The sequence below is a fragment of the Branchiostoma belcheri genome, unplaced genomic scaffold (assembly GCF_001625305.1).
Source record: "Branchiostoma belcheri isolate BF01 breed outbred unplaced genomic scaffold, Haploidv18h27 scaffold186, whole genome shotgun sequence".
Lineage (NCBI taxonomy): Eukaryota > Metazoa > Chordata > Leptocardii > Amphioxiformes > Branchiostomatidae > Branchiostoma > Branchiostoma belcheri.
Genome location: NW_017803335.1, coordinates 407776 through 431611, shown reverse-complemented (window position 1 = coordinate 431611; position 23836 = coordinate 407776). Strand labels below are relative to the sequence as shown.

The following is a 23836-nucleotide window of genomic DNA, read 5'->3' as shown; positions in this document are numbered from 1 at the left end:
CCCGAAATCCCCGTCAGGGCAATTTTAATCGTTTCTGGAAGGTAAACAGTTCTTGCATGAATTCACTTTCTATGTCATTTTATATGAGTCGACCTCTGAATTTGACTTTCGTATAATTTCGGCGAAGTTTCTCTATTTATGGTGACTTAAACTGACATTTAACAGCAAAATCAAAGTGTTTTAAGCCTTCTTAAGGCAAAACTGGGTTTTCTGATGTTCGGTTCAGGGCTCCTTAAATTCGCGACTTTCTTTCCTTTGGGTGGTGTTAAGTGATAGCCTAATAGGTACTCCTCACATCTTTACAGCGTTTATTTCAACTTCTTGCTCCTAGCCATGGCAATATCACCCAGATTGTGTTTTGCACCTCGTAATAATGCAGCCTTTCACACATTTAAGGAGCGCTTTGCTACTTAATAGGCCATTCACGGCGAAATAGTGAAGAGTTTGGTGTCGGACGCGTTTGATTCGGAAAGTGCGAACCCTGGTCTATCATTCAAGGTCGAAATCTGACGAATTCTTCCTTTTACTTTAAAGCGACGAACCTAAAACGCGACCCCATGCTGTTTTCCCAGGGGACCCGATGACGTCACTGCGTGACGTCTTCGATACCAACTGTTAAGAACGTTTTCTGCAAGTATGCGGCACCGAAATCACGAAAAGAACACATATATCCATAGCCAAGATCCAGAGCAGACTTTTATTTCCGTTATAACTGTTTTGAGAAAAGCGATGTTTGAAATAACGGTCTTTTTCTAATTGCTCCATTGTGACGCTGCCTGGAACCCGAGACTTGGCAATATAGCCTTAGAACACTGCATTTTTCACATGACTTTAAACCTCTGCCGCGGGAAAAGTACTCATCGCAGACATGTAAAATTTGGATATATGATAGATGTGATGTTTCTGAAGAATTATGATAATTTTTTATGAAAAATAATCTCCTTAAGGTTCCGGGTCGGAGTTTAATTCTGACCAGGGTTCCAAATAGTGCGCAGTAAATCGCCGGATCTGCGAGGTTGTCACGCTAGGTTTGGCTCCCCATAGCTTGGCGATCGCTGTAGATTTTCAACTAGGTTTTGAATTGATCAAAAAGCCTTGGGATTGTAGTGTTTTTCGGCGCGGTGAAGTTGGATGGCCAGCGAAGCGTTTTTGGTATTAGTCCGCGAGCAAGGGTGATGCGGTTTGTCGCCTGATGACCCAAATAGCTGCGTTCTATGTGGAATTTCTAGGGGTTCGCGTCACCGGATTTTGCGAAAAACTTATCGCATTAACGTATATTTTTTTTCTGTTTTTCAGAAACAGTAAGTAGTAAGCTATTTCAGCATATAAGCCGTTAGCCTGGGAAAATTCGTTTCTTCCAAGCAGGTCCGTTGAAAAAACTGCAAAAAAACTACATTTTTCGTATCGAAAATTTACGTTTAACTACAGTTTCTACCCAAATTATAGAGTCGACGGACAATAACCAAAATTGTATCGGAAGCCGGCTGGAAACCTCCGTTGACTGATGTAATGAGATTTCCCGGCGTACTTTTTTTGGCGGAGTTATAGCCCTTCGGTCTGAGGGTGTCCGCCGGATCCAAAATCGTGAAAAAAACTCCGGTCCGAGACCTTAAAATGCAACAATCTGCCATGCCCCCTAGCTATGGAATGAAGCTATACTTTAAATATTTATTGTAGCAAATGATTGTTACACAACATTGGCATAGTCCCCGATGGATCACAATAATTTTTACCAGAAATGCAGTCCCTTAAGTGTCCCCTTCACGGACTAATATCTATAATCATATATCTAAAGTGATAAATGTTCTTCACATAACATTGGCATAGTCACCGATGGATCACAATTATAATTTTTGACTAGAAATGTAGACTTTTCCACCAAGTTCGGTGGGGTGGACACTTCTGCATGGGCCAGTTCTACATGGTACTCATATGCATAAGTGCCCCCTTCACGGAATGATATCTATATCATATATCCAAAGTGATAAATCTTTTTGACACAACGTCGGCATAGTCACTGATGGATCACAATAATTTTTGAATAGAAATGAGGACTTTTCAGCCAAGTTCGGTGGGGGACACTTCTGCATGGGGCAGTTCTGCATGGTACCCATATGCAGAAGTGCCCCCTTCACAGAATAATATCTATAATTATCATCTATCTAAAGTGATAAATCTTTTTGACACAACTTTGGCGTAGTCACCGACGGATCACAATAACTTTTGGTCAGAAATGCGGAATTATGATATTCTTTTAATGTTTATTGTAAAAAAATGATTGCTACACAATGTCAGCATAGTCAATTATGGATCACAATAATTTTTGACCAAAGTAAATGCAGCAGATGGTTTCACCACATAGCAAAAATAGACCCTCTCCCTCCCACGCAAACTGACTGTTCCTAAATGAACCCTGTCCAAAATATGAAGTGTTCCAATAGTCTATACCCCCATGCAGCAATGGAATCTTCCAACGTCTTCTGCTGATGGAACATGTACAATGTAGAACCCTGGCAAAACACAAGTGTTCCATTTAGAACTGTCATTTTGGGATGCGTGTTTTCAAGCTATGTACAATCGCTGTTTTTACTCAAAATAAGGCCACACCGACTTAATTTTACGGATGACATCCGCGCGCGCATTGATTTTCGACTGTTCTCAAAAAAAAAGATCACGTCCTCTGAGGCTCTAGGCCTCTAGACTAGGACTCTAGTCCATGGTAGTTAGTGACAATACAGAGCCGGTTGTAACGCTATCGAACAACGGCAAGAACTTGTGCCAATTCATAAATTCCGCAAAATACATTGTTGTATACGTCGCTATGTACTGCTGCAAATTCACAATACCAGCTTTGTATTCCTGTGCTTTAGTAGCATTTTTATTTCTTATTTTTTAAATTCTTTTTATTTGCCCGCGCGCACTAGATTTCGGGTGTTCAGAGAATGTCATCCATAAAATTAAGACGGTGTGGCCTAATAAGGTAAATAAAAGTATTTCAAAGGGCTGAATCTGAATAGTGATCACAAAAGTCTAAGCATTTGGTGCAAAGCTACCTTTAAGCTGAATCTCAGGTCATTTGGTTTTTGTATTAGCATAACGTTATAGGAGCCAAAAATGTACATTTTTGGTCAAAAATAGCAAAAAAATCCCATTTCACATAATTTTAAAGTTACACATGCCAAAAACGTAAATAAAGTTATGTGGGATTGTATCCAAGGATCTCCCATGCCAAATTTCAGGTCATAAAAAACAAACAAATGAAACAATTTCAAAGGCTTGTTTTAAATAAATGAAGAAAAGTCTGGGAGTATTTGCACTCTCTACCTCCATGCCAAATTTCAGGTCAATTGGCTGAAAAATGGCAGAGTTGAATCCCATTTAAGAAATGGCAGGAGGAGAAGAAGAAGGAGGAGGAGAAACATGAGAGAAGGCAATACATGTATGTCCACGAAGTGGTGTACCTAATCATATATCTAAGGTGATAAATCTTTTGGACACAACTTTGGCATAGTCACTGATGGATCACCTTTTGACCAGAAATGTCAGTGGTCTTTTCCACCAAGTTTGAAGGCACACAGAACTTGTGATAGCCACTTACAATTATGTTTGTGCTGAGATCTCACTGACACATTATATTCAAAGATCCAATGAGTGTAATTGTACACAATTAGGCCACCGCAAGTAAATTTTATGGATGACATCCTCTGCAGACTCCAAATCTAATGCGAGTGGGCGAAAAAAAAACAAGGCGGGCCAAAAAAGACAAGGTTCCTACATTTTTAAATTTTGACTCAATCATTATGGTTATGATTCAGTAGGAATATCACATATACACAGCCAGCATCACATATCACTCCATCAATGTAAGAAACAAAACATTAAATCAGATCCTTTTCTTGTCTCCTGTCTTCATAGTTATCTGACGTCCACCAAGTTCGGGCATGGCAACAGACATCTTTGCCCATTTTCGGCATGTTGATCAATGTCAGAAGGCAACAAAATTTCTTGTTTTTTTCTCTCCAAAATCAGGCGAAAATTCATGCGCGCGCTAATGTTATCCATAAAAATTACTTGCTGTGGCCTTAAAGGAGGCCAGACTAGCTGTATCTAACCCAGCACATCCAAAGAACATACAATGTAATGTGCCTGCACAAAACCTGTAATGTATTGTACATAGCGCTTTGGCACAATGTCTTGCTTAAGGTTGTATTCGCACATTTAAGGATGACATCCTGTCTATAGTTTTCAAATGTTGTGTTGGAAGAGATGTCATCTGCAACGGGTAAACTTCTGACACAATGTTGACTAAGCATCCAACAGAAACAGTGCACAGACGCAGACATGCTACATGTTATCTATCACGCACAGATAACTGTACCTTCTGAACGGCGGGAATCCACACAGCAGGATGTAGGTGATGACTCCTGCTGCCCAAACATCCACCTTCAAACCGTACCTAATACACAACAGTCACAATCTTGATTTTGATTTTAAAAAAGGGATGCCATAACTTGAGATGTTCCTTGACTTCAGACAGATTTTTCTGACTAATATATTTATGTTTGTCATCAAATATGCAGATTAGAAAGGTAAATTAACCCATCATCCGCATTCAAAATATCATGTACTACATAGTCACCTAGTTTTGTTGAAAAACTATAATTTCAACATGTAGCCCATGTGGCACAAATCGAGCAAAATATGGACCAGTACTGTACCAGTATAAAGTGTAATATGCCCTAAGAGGATTCATGTGACACAGAGGAGACCAGTGACATCTAGACAGAGCATAACTGATATGCAACATGTCTTTCAGGGGCAGCTATTATAATAGTGTTGTGGAAACTAGGAATGCAACAAGAAACAATCCACATGGTTGAACTGCTTTGTTAAAGACATAAGGCTGCCTAGATCTGTCCTGTTTTATCATTTACCAAATAATGTTTCTATCATTATTGAAGAAGTACATAATTTTGTCACAGTGTTCAGGTACAGGTACATGTCCAGATACCTAAACCTCTTTATACCAGTACCTGTACCTGTACCTGATGTTACCTTTAGGTACGCAGCTGTAATAGAATGAAGATACTCACCCGATTTCTGCGATGATCTCTGGTGACACATATGTTGGGGTACCGCAAACAGTGAACAATGGCTCTTTTACAACAGTGGCCAGGCCAAAGTCCCCAAGCTTCAAAGACTTGCTCCCATCCTCATGCTCACATACCTGACAAATAAGTTAGCATTAAACTATGGTTGTAGAACAGCTTATACCAGACAGTGATGTAAAACAGCTTTTCTGGGCTTTTCTGGACTTTTCTGGACTATTAGATAGGGACCTGATTTACACGAAAACCACATATGCATGCAAGTGATGAAATCTGCATGTAACATGCATACATCAAATTTTTCCTGCACGTAAATCAGCCTGATTTAAAAAAGGGGCAAAATTTGGACCATCTCTACTTCAAGCCTGGCAGTTTGACTTCTTTCTTGGAATGTCGGAAAGAATAGGAAAGAAATAGGGAGTGGGGATGGAAAATAAAGAAGCATAAGTATTGGGGAGGAAATGAAGAACCCAGGAGGAAAAAGATATCTCTGCACTCTGGTTTTTACAAGAAAGCAGCTTCAATGTTTTCTTGGCCCAGTCATCAATGAAATGATTAAACATTCACCATACTTAAATGTTGACAATCCCACACATCTGAAAGTTTGGATTTCAGCTGAGAAAAATTGAACGCTTAATAATATAATGGGGGGTGCCCTAACATCAGACCCTACTTTACGCACTTGAATGAACGGCACTCTATTGCTAGTTGTCAGAGGGTGGTCAGGTTTTGATGAATGGATTTTGAGAGCATTAATACTAAAAACATACAAATGTGCTTGGATAAGAAACGCATTCATTCTATTCATGGGCCTTTTACACTCCGCGTTACAAGTGACAAACTCTGTGAGACATTTTTGTGAATGTACCTTTGTGAATGCGGCTACGCTAGACAGTGTGCCCTACCTTTGGACGCTTTTGTAACTTTTGCTCTCTTCAGGCATTAATGATGAAATTAAGTAAACAAAAAGTAGAATAGAATTTTAAAAATATTTTAGTTTTCTTGCCTTTTTGATTAGCAAAGTTAGTGGCAACAAACACGGCACACTTTTGTATGATAAGATCAGTAAAAAATATGTCCGAAGTTAGGGCATCCCCCCATTACAGTAGTTTGGAGATCTTTGGTTGATTTAGCTCAAAGAAGTTACATGTAGGGTTTGATTCCTTGGTAAAGATAAAATCTTGCAAACTTCAATCAAAAAGGGTCTGGACATACAATTTTTCTCCAAAAAAATTGCAACTTCTCATCTGGCTTTTCTGAAAGTTGGGATTGAATCGAAATTACTCTCACTGACATTATCATATAGTATTATTAGATGTATCACATATTACCATGCATGGCAATGACATTACTTCAAAATTCAATGTTTTGCTTTACTTCAATTTTGTACACCTGTTGTATCTACATGTAAACAAATCTCTATAGGGATATCTGTATATCTATATAGGGATATAGTATATATATTAGAAATTCTCCCAATGATTGTAAAAGTTCATACCTATCCCATACTAGCCACCCACTCTTGTTTTAGTTGGGTTAGCCTTATGAAAATGTAGTTTTGTACTTAAGTTAGTAGATGTCATACTTTGAAACCTGTACAATTGTTGTGCTAACAAATGAATTTACCAGTAGGTTTTCTGGTTTGATGTCCCTGTGTACAATGCTTAGGGAGTGCAGATACTTCATGGCACTGGCCAAGTTGTAGACCATCCCACTGGCATCTCTCTCTGTGTACTTAGTGGCTGTGGCTATGGCATCAAACAAATCTCCTCCCTGCGAAATATAGTAATATAATGATCACATTTGGCATACCATGTAAAGAATTCATGGCTGCATCCCTGTCTAGATGTAGCACCATCTTCGAACTAGTATCTGAGGGTCAGACCTATATTTCCCTGTCATGCAGAACAGAATTTAATATACAGTACAGATTTCGTGATATACAGTCCAGCGGTATATCTCATGGCATTGATAGACAGTCCAATTTTTCAGAACAACTTTCAAGCAAACTCTGAAATGCTGTAGCTAGAGGGACCAATGGTAGTCATATTGTTCAGCACCAAGGACAGGACAGTACAGTGTGCACAGCTGATACATTGTTCAGCAAGGACAGTACAGTGTACATAGCTGATACATTGTTCAGCAAGGACAGTACAGTGTACATAGCTGATACATTGTTCAGCAAGGACAGTACAGTGTACATAGCTGATACATTGTTCAGCAAGGACAGTACAGTGTACATAGCTGATACACTGTTCAGCACCAAGGACAGGGCAGTACATTGTGCACAGCTGATACATTGTGCAGCACCAAGGACAGTAGTGTGCACAGCTGATACATTGTTCAACAACAAGGACAGGTACAATTTACATATCAGCTGCTTAGAGGGTCCTACTGAGATATCTATGCTGAAATAATACATGTAAATATAAGAACCATCAATAAAGCAAAACATTAATGAAAAAAACTTGGGTGTGCCCTCTTGAGTGAACACTAGAGTGTTAGTGTACACTAAGACAGCATTCAGGAGAATTTGTTCTCACAAACGAAGCATTATAGTAACCCATGCAACACAATCACAGAACTCCCTTTGCTTCTTGGCCGTCATTGCACTAGTTAAACCCACAACAAATTCCTTGAAAAGTCTTTCATGCATAGAGTTGTCAAAACGTAGAATCAGTTGCCACTGGCCTTGCAGACTGCCCAATCCTTAAACTCCTTTAAAACTGGTTGCAAGGAACTGTTCAAGTAGTAATATTTGTGCAATTTGGATTGTTTTTAATCTAAATCAGTAAATGGTAATTGTGTTGTTGTAATTATGTTGCCTTATAAAGATGAAGGATAAATAAAAGGATTGTATTGCATTGAAATTGATGACCTGTTCCAGAAGATAATCAAAAATTAATAGAGGTATTTTCTGAAATGTATTACCTTTAAAAACACTACAGTATAAAAAAGTGCACATACCATGAATGCAACAAAGGATTGTGAGTTACCTTGTGAGTCACATTATCTTTGTAAAGGTAAGTTCTGACCTTGACGAGTTCCATGATCAGATACAGATCTGTAGGCGTGTTATATTCCTCCAGCAGCAGGATGATGTTAGGGTGCTTTACAACACGTAAAATGGCCACTTCATTGGCAATCATCTGTTCCTGTGGAAGGGACAGACAGAAAGCATTGATTGCTTTACATGGTGTGCATGAACTACTGGTGCAATAGCTAAATCAAGTGCTCGCTTTGTAACTTGGAGTTCGAACCCTGGCCGGGTCGTACCAAAGACTTTAAAAATGGTACATACTGCTTTCTTTGCTTAGCACTCAACATCTATGAGAGAGAGTATGGAAGGTCAAATGTACAACACTAACAGAAGGCTAGCCCCCTGCTGTAGTGCTTGCAAAACTGTGTGGCCCAAGGGCTACAGAAATGGAGATGGGCACCACCCCTATGCTCTGCACAGAGAGGAACAGGACCTTTTATGGTATGCACAACTGTGTACAATATTTCTCATTAGACATCTGAGAACTTGGCATGACTCCTAGCAGCAGCTGTTAAAGTTGAAGAAAACAGTCAAGTCACCAATGAGTCATTAATATAGGGTTAAAGGAGTACTAACCTCCAGAAGGGGGTGCTATATTTCGACAGGCATTTATTTTTGGAAGTGAAAAATGCATATTATTTTACAGCATATAATTAAATGCCCATTTTGCGCGTAACTCTTAAAACGCACTGAATCCAGGACAAACTCTCCAAATACCCTCAAAACTATCCCAGAATACACCACGCTACCCCATTGGTGTCTATCTTTTAAACAAAAAGTTACGTTACAGACCTCATTTCGGGGGCCATAAGAAAAATTCGTACCGTTTTGTGTTCTTTGGTATCTTACCAATCATTGCCCTTCTTAAAGTCCTTATCGCCCCTCATTTATGCCGCAAATATTGACGATGAAAAAAACGGCGTAATCTAGTTATCCTTTCCATAAGTGGCGTAATCTAATTATCTGTTCAAGTAATACTTACATGCAAATAAGTTGAGAAAATCTGTATTCGACATCCTGATATTATAATATCCAAGCCACAGGTCAAGCAAAGTAAAGCAAATAATTTCTCAATAATCAGCTTGTTAGTGTGATTGTCTCCTACCATTTTCCTGAAAAATGTTTATGTTGACCTGAAGTGTATGAGTATTGCGTAAGCCAGAGTTCCCGGATGTATCAATTGTGGTTCAGCATGGGGGAAAATGATATCAATATCACTTAACAAACATGCGCCGCACAAGTCGTACGAGCGAAATTATGTAAAAAGTCGGCTAGTTATGTATTCATTCTAGCATGATGTATCGGAAAATAGCACTTCCTTCTGGACTCCTTTAATGACCCGCCCTGAGGTATACGGTGTCATAATTCACAGTCGGTCCTATAACCACAGAATAAATGACCGAGTAATTAACGTAATTATCATATAGACATTATCATGTATGCATGTATATCAAAGTGACACAAAAGGAAAACAACCCCTGAGTAACATGTAAATCTTTTTATCTTGCATTGAAGTGAATCCTCATCACAACAAACCAATTTTTTAAAACTGAAAGTTACAGGTACAAACTGAATTTACGGCTGATTGCGCTGAATTTACCGCTGAATTTCCTCAACTGTTTCTCCACCACTTTTGTCCAAATTCACCTCTGCAATTGCCCCTAACAATGCTTCTATTTCATCTGATGACAACTCGGCAAGAAATTGCAGTCCATCAGCCATTTTTATGTTAGGAGCAAAAGCAATGTGACCAAGCGGCCCAAATGTTGGCTGTTATGAAAAGTGTAGAATAGGAGGGTCAAGTAAAAAGTACTATTTATGAATTATGCTATTTTTCCTGAATTTGCAGCTAATTTTAATTGTATTTAACGAGAGGGGTCCTAAGTCCAGCAACTGTTGTACGTGTTGACGCACATATTTTGTTACTGTACAGTACATCTGACCCTAAACCTGTCAAAAATAAGGTTAGATCTTCAAACAGCAATATACATGTATCAGTGATTTAAGCTGTACAGACATATATTTCATTTCACATATATCCCCTTTCGGTTGCCTTGATTGTCTTTTCAGCCTTATTTTTGGCAGAAGTAGAGGCTACGTTTTTTTTTAACAGGTAGGGTTTGATTTTGGGGAATAGTCGGCGCTCTACCGACGAGTTGACAAACTTCATTCTGTTGCGTTGCCTGGCTGCCTGTTTGTAGCGGCTCAGTAAAGATGGCGGGCTCCTAGGCGTAAACATTTGCCCGTTATTTTAGCTTCGATTTTCCAAGGATAAAGACAATGTCAAGCCATGGTGTGTTTTCTATGGAAAATATAATGATCACCTTTCATGTGTGTGGTAAAATCTTTGCACATGTCGCACTCTAGGATGAATGATTTGACAGTTCTGAAGGCTATGTGCTGGACACGTTCCCTGGTCAACCTCCGCGAAAAGCAATAAATTCAAACAAATATTTAAATCGCTAGCAGTTTGAGCAATAAACTTCGACAAACTTTCCGACTTTGTTATTTTTTTACATAAAGTCTTACTCCATAACTAGTTGTTTTTATTGTGTGGATTCACCCATGCATAACATGATAATAATAATCTTTAAAACTATGCCGGACTTAGGACCCCTCCCATTAGTTTTATTACCCTCCATGAAGGAGGTCAGGACCTCCGGATGGAGTGTTGTGATCGGCTGATTTTTCATGTTCGCAGTCAAAACACTGGGTTCTCTTTGTGTAATCGGCACGCAATTTTATACGCCGTCTGCGGGCATGCCCGTGTTGATGCACGAATGTGTATTTTTGCCGTTGCTGCTTTCGCGGTCAGTGTAATATTGCAGACGCACCCCTACAATTACGAGGCGAATTGGAATGGTCCAGAAAAACGCGTTGTTTGGAATAGCAGTGGGGGGGTGGAACTTCATGCAGATACGTGGTGGTTTTGATAAGTGGTTCCAGATGTTTTTGCCCATGCTTAAGAGATGCCAAGTTTTTTGGAAGATGTTCGCAGCCAAAACGCATTCTTCCGTACGTCGCATTTCTGTGTAATTTCGCATGTGGTGTGGCATTATGTCCGGGATGATGCACGTCTTTTTATTTTTACCGTAGCTGTTTTGATATTGAAGTAAATGCATATTTTAGAAACATCCCTACTTTTACAATCCTGTGGAATAGGCCGTAGGTTTAGGCAGTTGTCTGGTAGCAGAGGTACTCTAGGCAGATATCCTGGTTATCTGGCCGGCGGCAGTAACACTCGCGGTGCTTACCGCAACTGTTGCTGGAATTTGGCCTGTTCCAGGCGCGCTTAATTAGGTACAGGCACGGTAAGACGGTGGGGCTGTCTTTGTTACTAGACACGACCATGATAGTCCGATCTTTATGTGAATGCAATGATTGTGTGTGTGTAATTAAAATGAACTTCGAACTTGAAGCACAGTATCTTTACACGCCCTGGGAGCAGTAATGGATTTAGCTCTTTGTATGTTTTATGCTTGTGACGCGCCCTCATTGTATTAACTGTTGCCTAATTATAATGTCTGCACAGTAGGTCTGGCGTTGACGCTTGGGATTGTTTTGTTGAAATATATAAAACTTCACGGAGGATTGTCACCTATGGCTTCTTGTTTAGTTTAGAGTTAAAAAGTTTAAAGCCAGGTTTCAAGAACATNCAAAACACTGGGTTCTCTTTGTGTAATCGGCACGCAATTTTATACGCCGTCTGCGGGCATGCCCGTGTTGATGCACGAATGTGTATTTTTGCCGTTGCTGCTTTCGCGGTCAGTGTAATATTGCAGACGCACCCCTACAATTACGAGGCGAATTGGAATGGTCCAGAAAAACGCGTTGTTTGGAATAGCAGTGGGGGGGTGGAACTTCATGCAGATACGTGGTGGTTTTGATAAGTGGTTCCAGATGTTTTTGCCCATGCTTAAGAGATGCCAAGTTTTTTGGAAGATGTTCGCAGCCAAAACGCATTCTTCCGTACGTCGCATTTCTGTGTAATTTCGCATGTGGTGTGGCATTATGTCCGGGATGATGCACGTCTTTTATTTTTACCGTAGCTGTTTTGATATTGAAGTAAATGCATATTTTAGAAACATCCCTACTTTTACAATCCTGTGGAATAGGCCGTAGGTTTAGGCAGTTGTCTGGTAGCAGAGGTACTCTAGGCAGATATCCTGGTTATCTGGCCGGCGGCAGTAACACTCGCGGTGCTTACCGCAACTGTTGCTGGAATTTGGCCTGTTCCAGGCGCGCTTAATTAGGTACAGGCACGGTAAGACGGTGGGGCTGTCTTTGTTACTAGACACGACCATGATAGTCCGATCTTTATGTGAATGCAATGATTGTGTGTGTGTAATTAAAATGAACTTCGAACTTGAAGCACAGTATCTTTACACGCCCTGGGAGCAGTAATGGATTTAGCTCTTTGTATGTTTTATGCTTGTGACGCGCCCTCATTGTATTAACTGTTGCCTAATTATAATGTCTGCACAGTAGGTCTGGCGTTGACGCTCGGGATTTTGTTGAAATATATAAAACTTCACGGAGGATTGTCGCCTATGGCTTCTTGTTACAACCGAATTCATCTACAACTCTACATAAACAATTCTGAGTATATCAGAAAGTTCTTAAGCATTAGAAGTAAGTTAGAAGAAAACACCGCCCTGTCATGTAATGGTAACGTCTACCTCTGTTCTTAAGTCATTCAAACAGAATGTGTATTTGTGGCTCAGTATATCGGGTATTAATGAACTGGGTTATGAGGGAAATGGAGCCTTCTGATTGGTTGATGACATCTGGCTATATGATAATAATGACTAAAGCAACCTATTGCCCTACCAAGACAGATCAAGGTACCCACACGTACACAGACATACACATGCACAAACACACGCAGATATCAAAAACAATACCTCCATTTTTCATGGAGGTAACAACTCACTTTCCCTCTGCACTTCTCCTTGTTGATCATCTTAAGTGCGTACTCATGTTGTGATGACCTGAAAATTTGTGAAGCAAAAGTTATGTTTCCATATGGTTATTGAATTTTTCTGTTTCTAGAGGTCACATCACTACAACAGAATATGATGTGACTGTCTTAGAGGTGGAAAAAGTCTCAGTACACAAACACAATTCATACATTCAAACATTTTCAAGATATCTACATTTTGTAACCCCCACAAGAAGACAAACCAGATATGTAGGTATGTATGTATGTATGTAGATGGATGGATGGATGGATGAATGGGGGGATGGTTGGATGGATGGATGGTTGGATGGAAGGATGGATGAATGGGGGGATGGATGGATGGAAGGATTGATGGATACATGGATGAATGGATGGAAGGATTGACAGACAGATGTTATACTAAATTTCTACTACTGTAACAATATTTTTATTTTTACTTATTCAAAATTGCAATACAATACAATGACGATTGCATAATACAGTGGTTGCCCAGGCAGCCCCAGCTGATAACGGGCACCATGTACTGTAACAATATTATCATCAATATTGGATCTGTGTTCTGCGGGAGCGTCACAATGATTGTAACATACCTGTGCACACATTCTCTCACCACTGCAAAATTGCCATCTCCTATCACCTTCCCAATCACATACTTCTGCCCCAGACGAACAGGAATGTTCTTTTCTGGCAAGCTGTTTTCTGTGGTTAATTGAAACATTATGTTTGTTAACAACCTTTTAGCCTAATTTAGGGCCATCTGAAGGGATTTTATCACTGCACATACATGTTTCTTTTTCCGTAAATTTATAAACTTGACCCCTAATTTTACACTAATCAAACATATAATGAATAACAAAATCAAATTTATTATGATTGTAATGTAAAGACATGACACAAAGATGCATGAAAATTCTTCTTCTTAATATCAATCAACACATGTCCTGAAGAGAAAGTGATGAAATCTGCAATCATACACACATATGTAAGGAGATCCGTCTATAAGATCTTTCCTTGTGACACTTACCACTGTCACGTTCACCATTGCTGTCTCCTGGCCTTGGACTGATGGGAGACTGAAACATAAGGTACTTTGTAAGGTCTGATCTCACATTTGTATCAACCTCCGCCCTGCTTAATTAGCCATTTTTTGCATCAAGTCTCTTGGTTATGGAGGTAGAGAAAAGGCAGTTCAAGTGCAACATCCTATGTGTCAATTAACTACACCCAGAATTTGATTTAAACAAACTGAAAACACTAACTTACGGTTTATCTCTCATATACACTCTCATACACCCTTCATACTTAAGGCTTGTGACAAACATGTCCTCGCTACATTAAGTCCTTGAAACATGATGTACATGGCTTAATCAATTGCTGATACATGTACTACAGACTGAGGAAAGTTTTAAGCTTTTAGAAGTCAGGATAGTATACAGGGTGCCATTCTGGCAGTCTAATGTTGGAGCCAGTTTACACAAGCAAAAAAATGTGTCCTAAAATAATTGATGCACATGTTGTAGTTCAGATTTTTTGATCATGTAAGCAGGCCTGCCTCTGACGTGCGGTGCGTGCTGCAGGGCAATCTGGCTACATGCATTTTAACTGACCTTTCTGGCAGTCCCCGGAGACTTGGGTCTTGGCACACTGAACTTCCGAGGGGTGTGTGGAGAAGACGGTCCTGGGCTCTTAGGGCGAGACCCTCGTCGGGCGGAGGAAGGAGATGGTGGCATCCCATTGGCTGGTGTCAGGGAACAGAGCAACAAATTAGACCGCAAAGGGAAAACTCCAGACAGCAACTTCCATGCGTAACCAAGCACAACTTTAATTGAGGTGTTTCTTGAATGAACAAAATATGGCAGACAGGGTCATGTGTTGACCCGTGACGTAGTGCCAGGGCTCAACCAACAACCTAATATATGGGTGGCAAAAATCTTTAGAAAGGTGACTTTTTGAAATATTTCCTGCTGATATGAAAAATCTCCCACGATAAAAGATATAATAATAAACTATTCCTAGACTGATTCATCTTATTGGTAAACCCCCTGGACATTTGGCAAGGGAATTGCCGTAGCAGCTTCAAGTGATCAATATTTTTGTAAGGACAAAGCTAATCAAATGCAAGGGAAACTGTAACCACACCCATGTTATCAATTTGGTACTTTTTCCTCAGTGAAGATGGTCTATTAGTTGTCAAGGAATACCTGGAGTTATGAAGTACTCACAGTCAGGGGTACCTGGAGTTCTTCTCCTCAGTGATGGACTTTTCAGTCCAACTCTCTTGCCTCTGTCCACAGACTTGTATGGACTCACCACCTTCAGTTCTGTATGGACAAGAACATCATCAACACTTCTGGTCTTGTTGTTACTGTACAAATGTCATAATGATTATGATTATCATGATAGCATATCTACATGAATATACAACAACTTCAACCAAGACAGTGGTGTTGACAGGAAGAAATCATAGCGGTGCTCACTGGGTTGTAACAATGGCTGCCAATATTCGATTCAATCTGTTTTGGAGCAAGAAGAAAGAGATTAACGGAAGTTCACATTCGTCATGTCACCTTTTTTCCTGTAAATTGCTGATTGTGGGTGGGTATTTGGAGACCTTAAGTTGCAGGTAAAGGAAGTACCAATGGCACAAATTTTAAAACCATAATCAAATATCAAACAATCATATAATCATGTGAAGCATAGCTGCTACTGTTAACTTACACAACATAAAAAAAATTGAAAGGCATCCAAGGAAATTTTGGAGTGGCAAAACAGGATTTCCAAAATCAATTTTTTTCACTATTCTTTTCATGTAGTAAGCTGAATCAGTCGTATCCCATAGCATACCTGCTACCAAACCAAACTTGTGAGGCACAAATGGAATGATAATAATTATGATGACAAAAATGTGCTAAGAAATGTCAGTAACTGTCATTATCAGACTGATGTCCTCATCCAGAATATTTTGACTAAATTTCGTCTTGCTACCCTGAAATTGCATAATGCCTTTAATGTAACACTTCGCAGCATGAAATATTGTTTAGGGGGCACACCACAGTTTATTTTGGGTCTCAATTTGATTCTGCACACCCTGAAATCTAGCGACTCTAACTCTAACTCATAGCCAAAACACTGTGTTTGCAAATGAAGGATATCCCTTTAACTACGAGAACAATAGAATTTAAATTTCTTAAACCTCTCAAATTTTAGTAAACTTTAGAGGGGAAAAGGTTTTTGATGGAAAATGATGCCCAAAATTGGCCAAAAGTGCAACTAGAGTTCCACGATCTCATACCTTCACCAAATGATGTTAACCTTTATGACTGACAAAGATTATTCCTCCTGATTATGGGAAAATAGGATCCTCATTTGCATCAATTATATCAGTTGATCATATTCTCCACCAAAAGATGGAGAAAGCAATTCTTATATATAATATCTTAACAAAGAAAGCAATTCTATCATTTCCTCATAAATTATGCAAATTAGGCCCTTATTTGAATAAGTTATGTTTAATGATGTTCCCCTTTACTTAACTTTCAAATACCTCAAGTATGAAATTCCAGGCAGTTACCATTATGGAAGTATAACATTTTCTCATTAATTATGCAAATTAGGTCTTCATTTACATAATCACATCTGCCTGTGTTTCGTTCTCAATTACATATGTCATAAGCTTGAATAGTCCTATAATGTAATGCAGCAGATTTATAGAATTTTGTCATAAATTATTCAAATTACATACATATTTCCATATTAAGCCTTCTTAAGTTATCGCTTTTACAGACAGACAGACACACATGCAGACTCAAGCCACCAAAATGACTTATATTCTCAAGAAAAATATAGAGAAAATCCTAACACTGACATTTTCACAATAGCCTGTCGCACAAGGCATAGCGACAGCACCACCAGAATGCATGAAAGGCAAATATTAGTCAAACCGAAGCACCACACTTAATGAGGAAGGACATCTGGAAGTAAGCCTCGGGCCCGAAATCAAATCTTCACCAAAAACAAGCCACTTCTTACACTACACTTTTCAGCTATGTTACATGTAGTAGTTAATGCCATTTATAACAAATGTGAACTCAAACATGAACCATCGAAACCCCTTTGTACCCTTTTTTACGACGAACTAGCATGGACCCCTGTCGCGGAAGAATTGGTGTGTGCACTGTTCACTTACCATCACCCTCCAAATCAAAGTCATCAGAGGAGTATTTCTCAGGTCCATATGCAACAAAGATGTCGTCATCCTCAAAGAAGTCTTGTAAACATGTCACCTGCACCAAAAAAAAACAACAACACATATTAAGTATCATGCCTTCCATGTTGAGTTACTACTTTCATTCATTTTTCAATCAATACAATTCCTCAAAAATCCATTGTTCTGGTAATTTTCAAGATGTCAGAACAAGGTGATGTGTCTAGTATTAGTAGTAGTAGTAGCTGTCTAATTAGAGTTATCGGGTCAAATAATTCCAGTGTTATAAATAAAACCATGCATATTCCTAACAGTACACTAAATGACGCTGGCCTACCCTTGTGCCCTTTGAAAGTCCACTGGGATTAAATGCATATGAGCAACTTAAATATATTGCAGCCCCCCTACATATACATGTACACTGGTACAACATTGCAGCTGGGGCCCATTAAAACTAATCATTAGCTTTGACACAAGATTATTATGGCTTCATCCACAGCATGTATAGTGGTGTGGTTAAGAAATTGTTTTCCCGCGTGTTACTTCTCCACATGTAACTCCTTCTCCTGCCATTTCGTTAAATGGATTCAATTTCTTCATTTTGGGGCCAAACGACATACAATTTGGCAGGACGGTGGCCAAATACCCCCAGGCATTTTCCATTTTACGGAAACAGGCTTTTTAGATTTTTTATTAATAGAGATTCTCTATTGACACAACAAAAAAGAACAGGGACTTTTGTATGGCCTTCTACAACTAAAGATCGTTTAATTTTAGAATATCATTTACGTGGTTAAGCCAATCATGTTTACCAGAATATAAAACATCGCATGCTAATTTGCGATGTTTTTGTTGGTCATTTTCAGGCAAAAATGTACATTTTGGGATCTGGAGCCCTGGTATTACATCTAAATGACCTGAAATTTGGTATATGGGAACCTTGGATACACCTCCTTAAAGAGGTTCGCCTCACAACATGACCGATGCATAAATGGTTTCCAAGTCGAGATGTTCTAATGTCAAATGCTGTAAATGCATGTGGGGAGATTGGCACATGGAACAATTTAGGACGAACAATACTGATAACATCATCCAGCAGTTGAGGCAAACTGGTGATAACATGATGAGACATTGAAATGATTAGATTTTGGGACCCCTGGTGGCTTGTAATGATATTGCAGCGGTACACTCTCACACTTACAATGTACACACACAAAGACACTGTCATACAAAGACACACACACACACACAACACACAATCAAAGTCACAAACAAATAACAAATATACACTAGGGCCACACCAATTTAATTTCTTGGTTAACGGATTCGCCCGCTTCATTTTTTTCTGATTTGCAAAAAAAATCAGTCAATCAATCGCAAAATGCTCATAGTTTGCCCTGAACAGTTGAAAACAGTCCTTTTCTTCCTACTTGTTGCAGTTATTCCATCTTTCAATGCAGTAGTATCATTAAAAGTTCAAAATTCATTTAAATTTTGAACCAGCCTGGTGGGTTGACTTCATGGCTCCTATCATACCATTTTGGGCCATAATAGAATGCCTAGGTCTGTTTTTATTTTTTTATTTTTTTGCCTGCCCGCTCCATTATTTCCTATAATCTGTTAACAAAGAAATTAAATTGGTGTAGCCTAAAATAAAATGTACACACATACTCACAAAAAGACATGCACAAACACAATTTTTGTATTACACACAGATACACATGTAAATGCAAACACACACACACCCATGGACACATACTGTATACAATGTAAATATGATATATACACACAAACGCATGTACATGTACACACACAGACAATTACCGGTATGATGAAGAAAATTCCCTGAGCTATTAGATTAGTGTGTAATGATCATTCTAATGCATGTGTGACGGTTAGGACAAAGGCCGTGTCTAAACGGAATTACCCAAGGCGGTTTACATGTGGTTTACCCCGAAGCCGGTTTCAAGTGGCTCCATGTGAACGCTCCGAAATCACATTGAAAGCGCCTCGATCCCAAGCCACTTCTAGAGGTGGTTTCGAATCGGTTTCCCCGCATCGCGATTTGCGTCTGAACGCAATGTGATTTCAATGTGACTTCGCCTGGTCATGGATTACGGAGTGATATTTCTTTTTTTATATGCAATACCAAATTTTACGTGGCAGCAACTTAAAGAGCAGTAATGGTCAAATAATGTGTCCGTTCTAGGGCGAGCTTCACCTCCTCTGGCGAGACCACGTCGGCATTCGGCCGAGATACGCTGGGAGGGGGGCATCAGCAAGCAGGTCGTTGACCTCTGACATTAATAACACGCCGCCTTGCGTGTTATCATCAAACAGCAATAAATGTAGCTCAAGCGCATTATGTTCGGACACGGTTTCAAAGGTGTGTGTGGCACGTGGACCAGATGTGAGGAATGTGAGTTACCCGAATCGCGGTTTGGGTGATTCCGTATAGACACGGCCAAAATGACTTATCCCTCCTTTCTACTCAATTATTAAAGGTCCAGCCAGGAATGCTTCCATCTGTCTTCATCTTGCTTATGCAAATAAGATTATAATTAGCATAATTTAAGTCCATTGATAGGCTCTCTAAATTACCCTAACTATAGTCAATTTATTTGCTAGACTCTAAACTTTTATCCTTTGGCACAATATTATTCGTCATTTATCATTTAAACAATGTCCACATTTACATGAATTAGTAATCTATAGCTATAATCTATAATCTATACACCAGCCTGGCTAAAACAATCCTCCAAGGTACGCTCGAGGGAGGTCGCAAACGGGGGCGACAAAGGAAAACTTGGTTGGACAACATAAAGGAATGGACATCACTAAACGTCCCGGAGCTGCTGGCTGCGGCGGACCGGAGGGAAACTCTGCCTTGTCCCCCCGACGACCAGGTCGGTTGAGGGATTAGGTAGGTAGCTGATGACATTTGCCTTTAGCTACCTTACATGTCATATATAAGCATGACATTGCCATCACTCATGGAATTACACATTACAAATATGCAAATAATGACAAATAATTGATGTATACAAACAATATATATAACGTTCTGCCCGCAACATGCCATGTTGCTACAAGGCATTACCACACGAAAAGCTATAAGTGCAGCACAGCTTTTGCTTATGTTTTAATGCATGATGTTTTATCACATTTTGCAGGACTTTAAATTGCAGATCACGGGAACCTCCATTGATGTAACAACAAACTTGGTGTCAGCATCACCACACAAACTAGATATACTTGTCTAAGACGACCACCCAAGGGACCCAGGAAAAGTGTCTTCTTATTAGACCCACTTTACACTAGAAACGCTTAAAGGACTTCAGGGTGGAAAAACATTTCCGATGGGTTATCTGTTCCCAGTCTAAAGATGAAAAAACGGTGTTTTATGAGGTTTTAGGAAATTTCCGAAACCACGTACACCATGGTTTTGAAACCCTTTAGAAGGGGGCCTGAAATCCTTCCTGCTAGGTCTAAAGAGAAAGGGTTTTGCAAAACAGCATGGGCCATATGCTAATGATGTGCTAAGAAGCCTGTGCTTGTATATTCTCATGCTCGTGTCATTCTTTACTTCATTCTACGTACTACTAGCTATTACTTCCAGGGTAGGTATGCCATGTCCCTCCCTACCTGAAAAAGGAATCGGCAAAAGGCTAGTGAAGGGTCTGGAGCACTATCGTGCCTGTGATACTACCACCATGACAAGGAAGAAAGCCATGTTCAAGCCCGGGAATTGCTTGTCCCAGTACATGACCCGTCAGTCTCCATTGTTGGACGAGTATTCGACGTCACAATGCAAGAAAATATGTGTAGCAAAGAGTAAAAACATTAACTTGTGTTGCAAGACAAAATATCTCTTCTGCCGCCATTTTGGATCATTTTGACCCGCAAACACCACAGGTGGTCCTTCAACCCATGTCTAAAGAGAAACTGTTACCAGTGGCAAAGGGTTTCGAGGGGTTTCGGAGTGGTATATCTTTTCTAGTCTAAAGTGGGCCTTAGACACATTGTCCTCTTATCCATAAAGGATGGTGACAAAACCGCAGGAAAATTTCCCTCCATTTTACAATAGAATGCCCCTTTGATACAAAGTGACCCAGCCGGTGCCATTTTATATAATATATTGTATTACATTATGTATATTTTACATTATATTGCGTAACATGCTCTCTTACTCACTTACACTCACTATCTGGTTTAGTGTCTGTTGTTTCCCATCTTCTGAGGGTTTAGATGTGCTTACATACATGTATGATGCATTGAATGTAATGATCTCGAAGGAAATTTTCACGTAATACATGATTGTATATTGTCACTCAAAGAAAAAAAAATTAATACTTGCCTGCAGCATCGTTAGTTTTATGGAAGTGTATTTCAACTCTACGCTCTCGGCCTTTGAATCTAAATGTACCTTCATTCGTACAATCGATATTAAGAATCGGCAGTTGACTAATTTAAAAGCAGCCAGCAAAAAATCTCTAGATTTTTTTGGAAAAACTTAAAACATATCGAGATTGGCCCTCCCCCGAAGCTAAAATTTTTTCCATAGCCCTCCCCCCTACGCACCAGCCCTCCCCCTGGTAAATATCGTACAGTCCCTTATAAATTGCCATCCATAGCCTGATCATATTTTCTTCTTAGCCCTTCACACTATCTAATCTTGTTTGCCTTGCTTTTGCAACTGATGACAGATAATGCAATTAGCAACTCATGAGCATAAAAAAGATTAGCCCCATAGTGAAAGTGATCGATTTTAGGAAGGCAGCTCATGTTGCTACCTCATGAAAAGTGGAGGTACTGTTTTTGGTGTATCTGTGTGTGTGTGTGTGTGTGTGTTTGTCTGCGTGCCTGTGTCAATGTGTTTCCGCATATTTGCAGTCAGCACAACTTCAGAATGCCTTTATGGATTGTGATGATATTTGGTATGTTGATGGGTCAGACAGGGTCAAGGTCAAACATGGGACTCCTGGTGGATGACCTTGGTACTGCAGCAGAACAGTTTTTGTATCTTTTGTCCTGAACATGCTATGGTCTTGGAAATTTGGTGACAGATAGCTTTTCCTGTTAGGAGTAAGTGGTGTGGGTTTTGTCCCCCTAGCAGCTTGTTCTGCAACTGCAGGGGAGTTTCTGGCCAAATCATTCAAAGCAGATAAGTCCAGAAAGGAACAATGTATTTTCATAATTTTTGGTTTGTAGGTAGCTTAGAGAGAGATGTACATAATTGAATGCAAGTTATGCAAATGAAGAAACAAATTGCATTAAAATTAAGATCAAAATTAAAATTCAGAAGGAAATTCTGTAATTAGTGTTTTATAGGATAGTACTTTGATACATTGTAATGTATGAAATCTATGGCAAGTGTAACATCAACAGATACCAATTATTCAAATAATGACCTAATTTGCATAATTAATGTCAATAATATGTGATTTCTTAATGGTGAATGATGGGAATTTCATACTATAGGTTCCGGGTCGGAGTTTAAATCTGACCAGAGTCTAAGTAAGTGCGCAGTAAATCGCCGGCAACGTGACTTTGAATGGTATGTTTTGGCCGCGATATCCCTGAAATCGTAATATCTGTGTACATATATTTGTATTTTCTGAAAAGCCTGTTAGTTGTAGCCTTTATAGGTGGCGCAATGTTGGTGGTCCAGCGAAGACTTCCTGGTATCAGTCCGCGCGGATGATTATGTGGCGTTTTCGCCTGACCGCCGGGATGGTACGTTCTATATGCGTTGTGGGTGTGTTCGGGCCATCGAAGATAGCGATAAACTTATCGCATCGATTTTGATTAAATTAAAATTTTGGAATCACTAGGTTCTAAGCTTCTTTGAGTACTAAGCCGTTACCCTGGGAAAATTCGTTTTTTCCATGCAGCCATGGTTAAAAATGACGAAAAAAATGACCCCTTATTTAAAAATGTACTTTGATGTGCTATATTTACCCCTAAATAAATTGGGCGCAGAAAATATCAATGAAGTGTATTGATAAGCGGCACGGCACCCCTTTCCACCAAAAGAGTGAAAAATTCCGACCCGCGCTTAGTACAGAAATGACAGCCCGTCGGGCTGAGGGTGTCAAATTGCTCGAAATACGGAAGGAAACTCCAGTCCGAGACCTTAATGACATGTGTAAGTTAATACAGGACTGGTTAACATCACTATGTATATATTTTGTTAATATAGAGGTCATTTGCATAATTAATGAGGACATGTTGGAATAAACCATTGCCAAAGATAGGAATTTCACACACAAAATGTTGTAATTTGAGTTCAGAAAAACATAAATTAAACTAGATTATGTTAATTACAACCTTATTTCCATATTCAATTAGACAAATCCCCCAAGCAACATTTGCATAGATTCTACATATTTCATGGAGGTATGAGATCTCCAAATTCTTGTTTGTTTTTGTAGTTTAATTAAAAATTTAAGACAGTTTGTTTGATTACCTTCACCAAGAAGATTTTTGGGCCCCCTAGTTGCTTCCTATGATACTGCAGTAAC

The 23836-nt window shown here is 39.4% G+C and overlaps 1 protein-coding gene across 2 annotated transcripts in view; it reads right to left on the bottom strand.

Moving 5' to 3' along the window:
- Positions 1-23836, bottom strand: part of LOC109467649 (serine/threonine-protein kinase DCLK1-like) — a 40738-nt gene that overhangs the window by 7371 nt on the left and 9531 nt on the right. For both annotated transcript variants that reach the window (XM_019765687.1, XM_019765686.1), the window contains exons 2-11: positions 17295-17391; positions 15331-15429; positions 14716-14846; positions 14133-14181; positions 13699-13807; positions 13082-13139; positions 8144-8263; positions 6735-6881; positions 5094-5227; positions 4379-4456 (exon numbers count right to left, since the gene is read on the bottom strand). In XM_019765687.1, the coding sequence (XP_019621246.1) occupies positions 4379-4456; positions 5094-5227; positions 6735-6881; positions 8144-8263; positions 13082-13139; positions 13699-13807; positions 14133-14181; positions 14716-14846; positions 15331-15429; positions 17295-17391 (1022 nt within the window). The remainder of the gene's footprint in view (positions 1-4378; positions 4457-5093; positions 5228-6734; positions 6882-8143; positions 8264-13081; positions 13140-13698; positions 13808-14132; positions 14182-14715; positions 14847-15330; positions 15430-17294; positions 17392-23836) is intronic.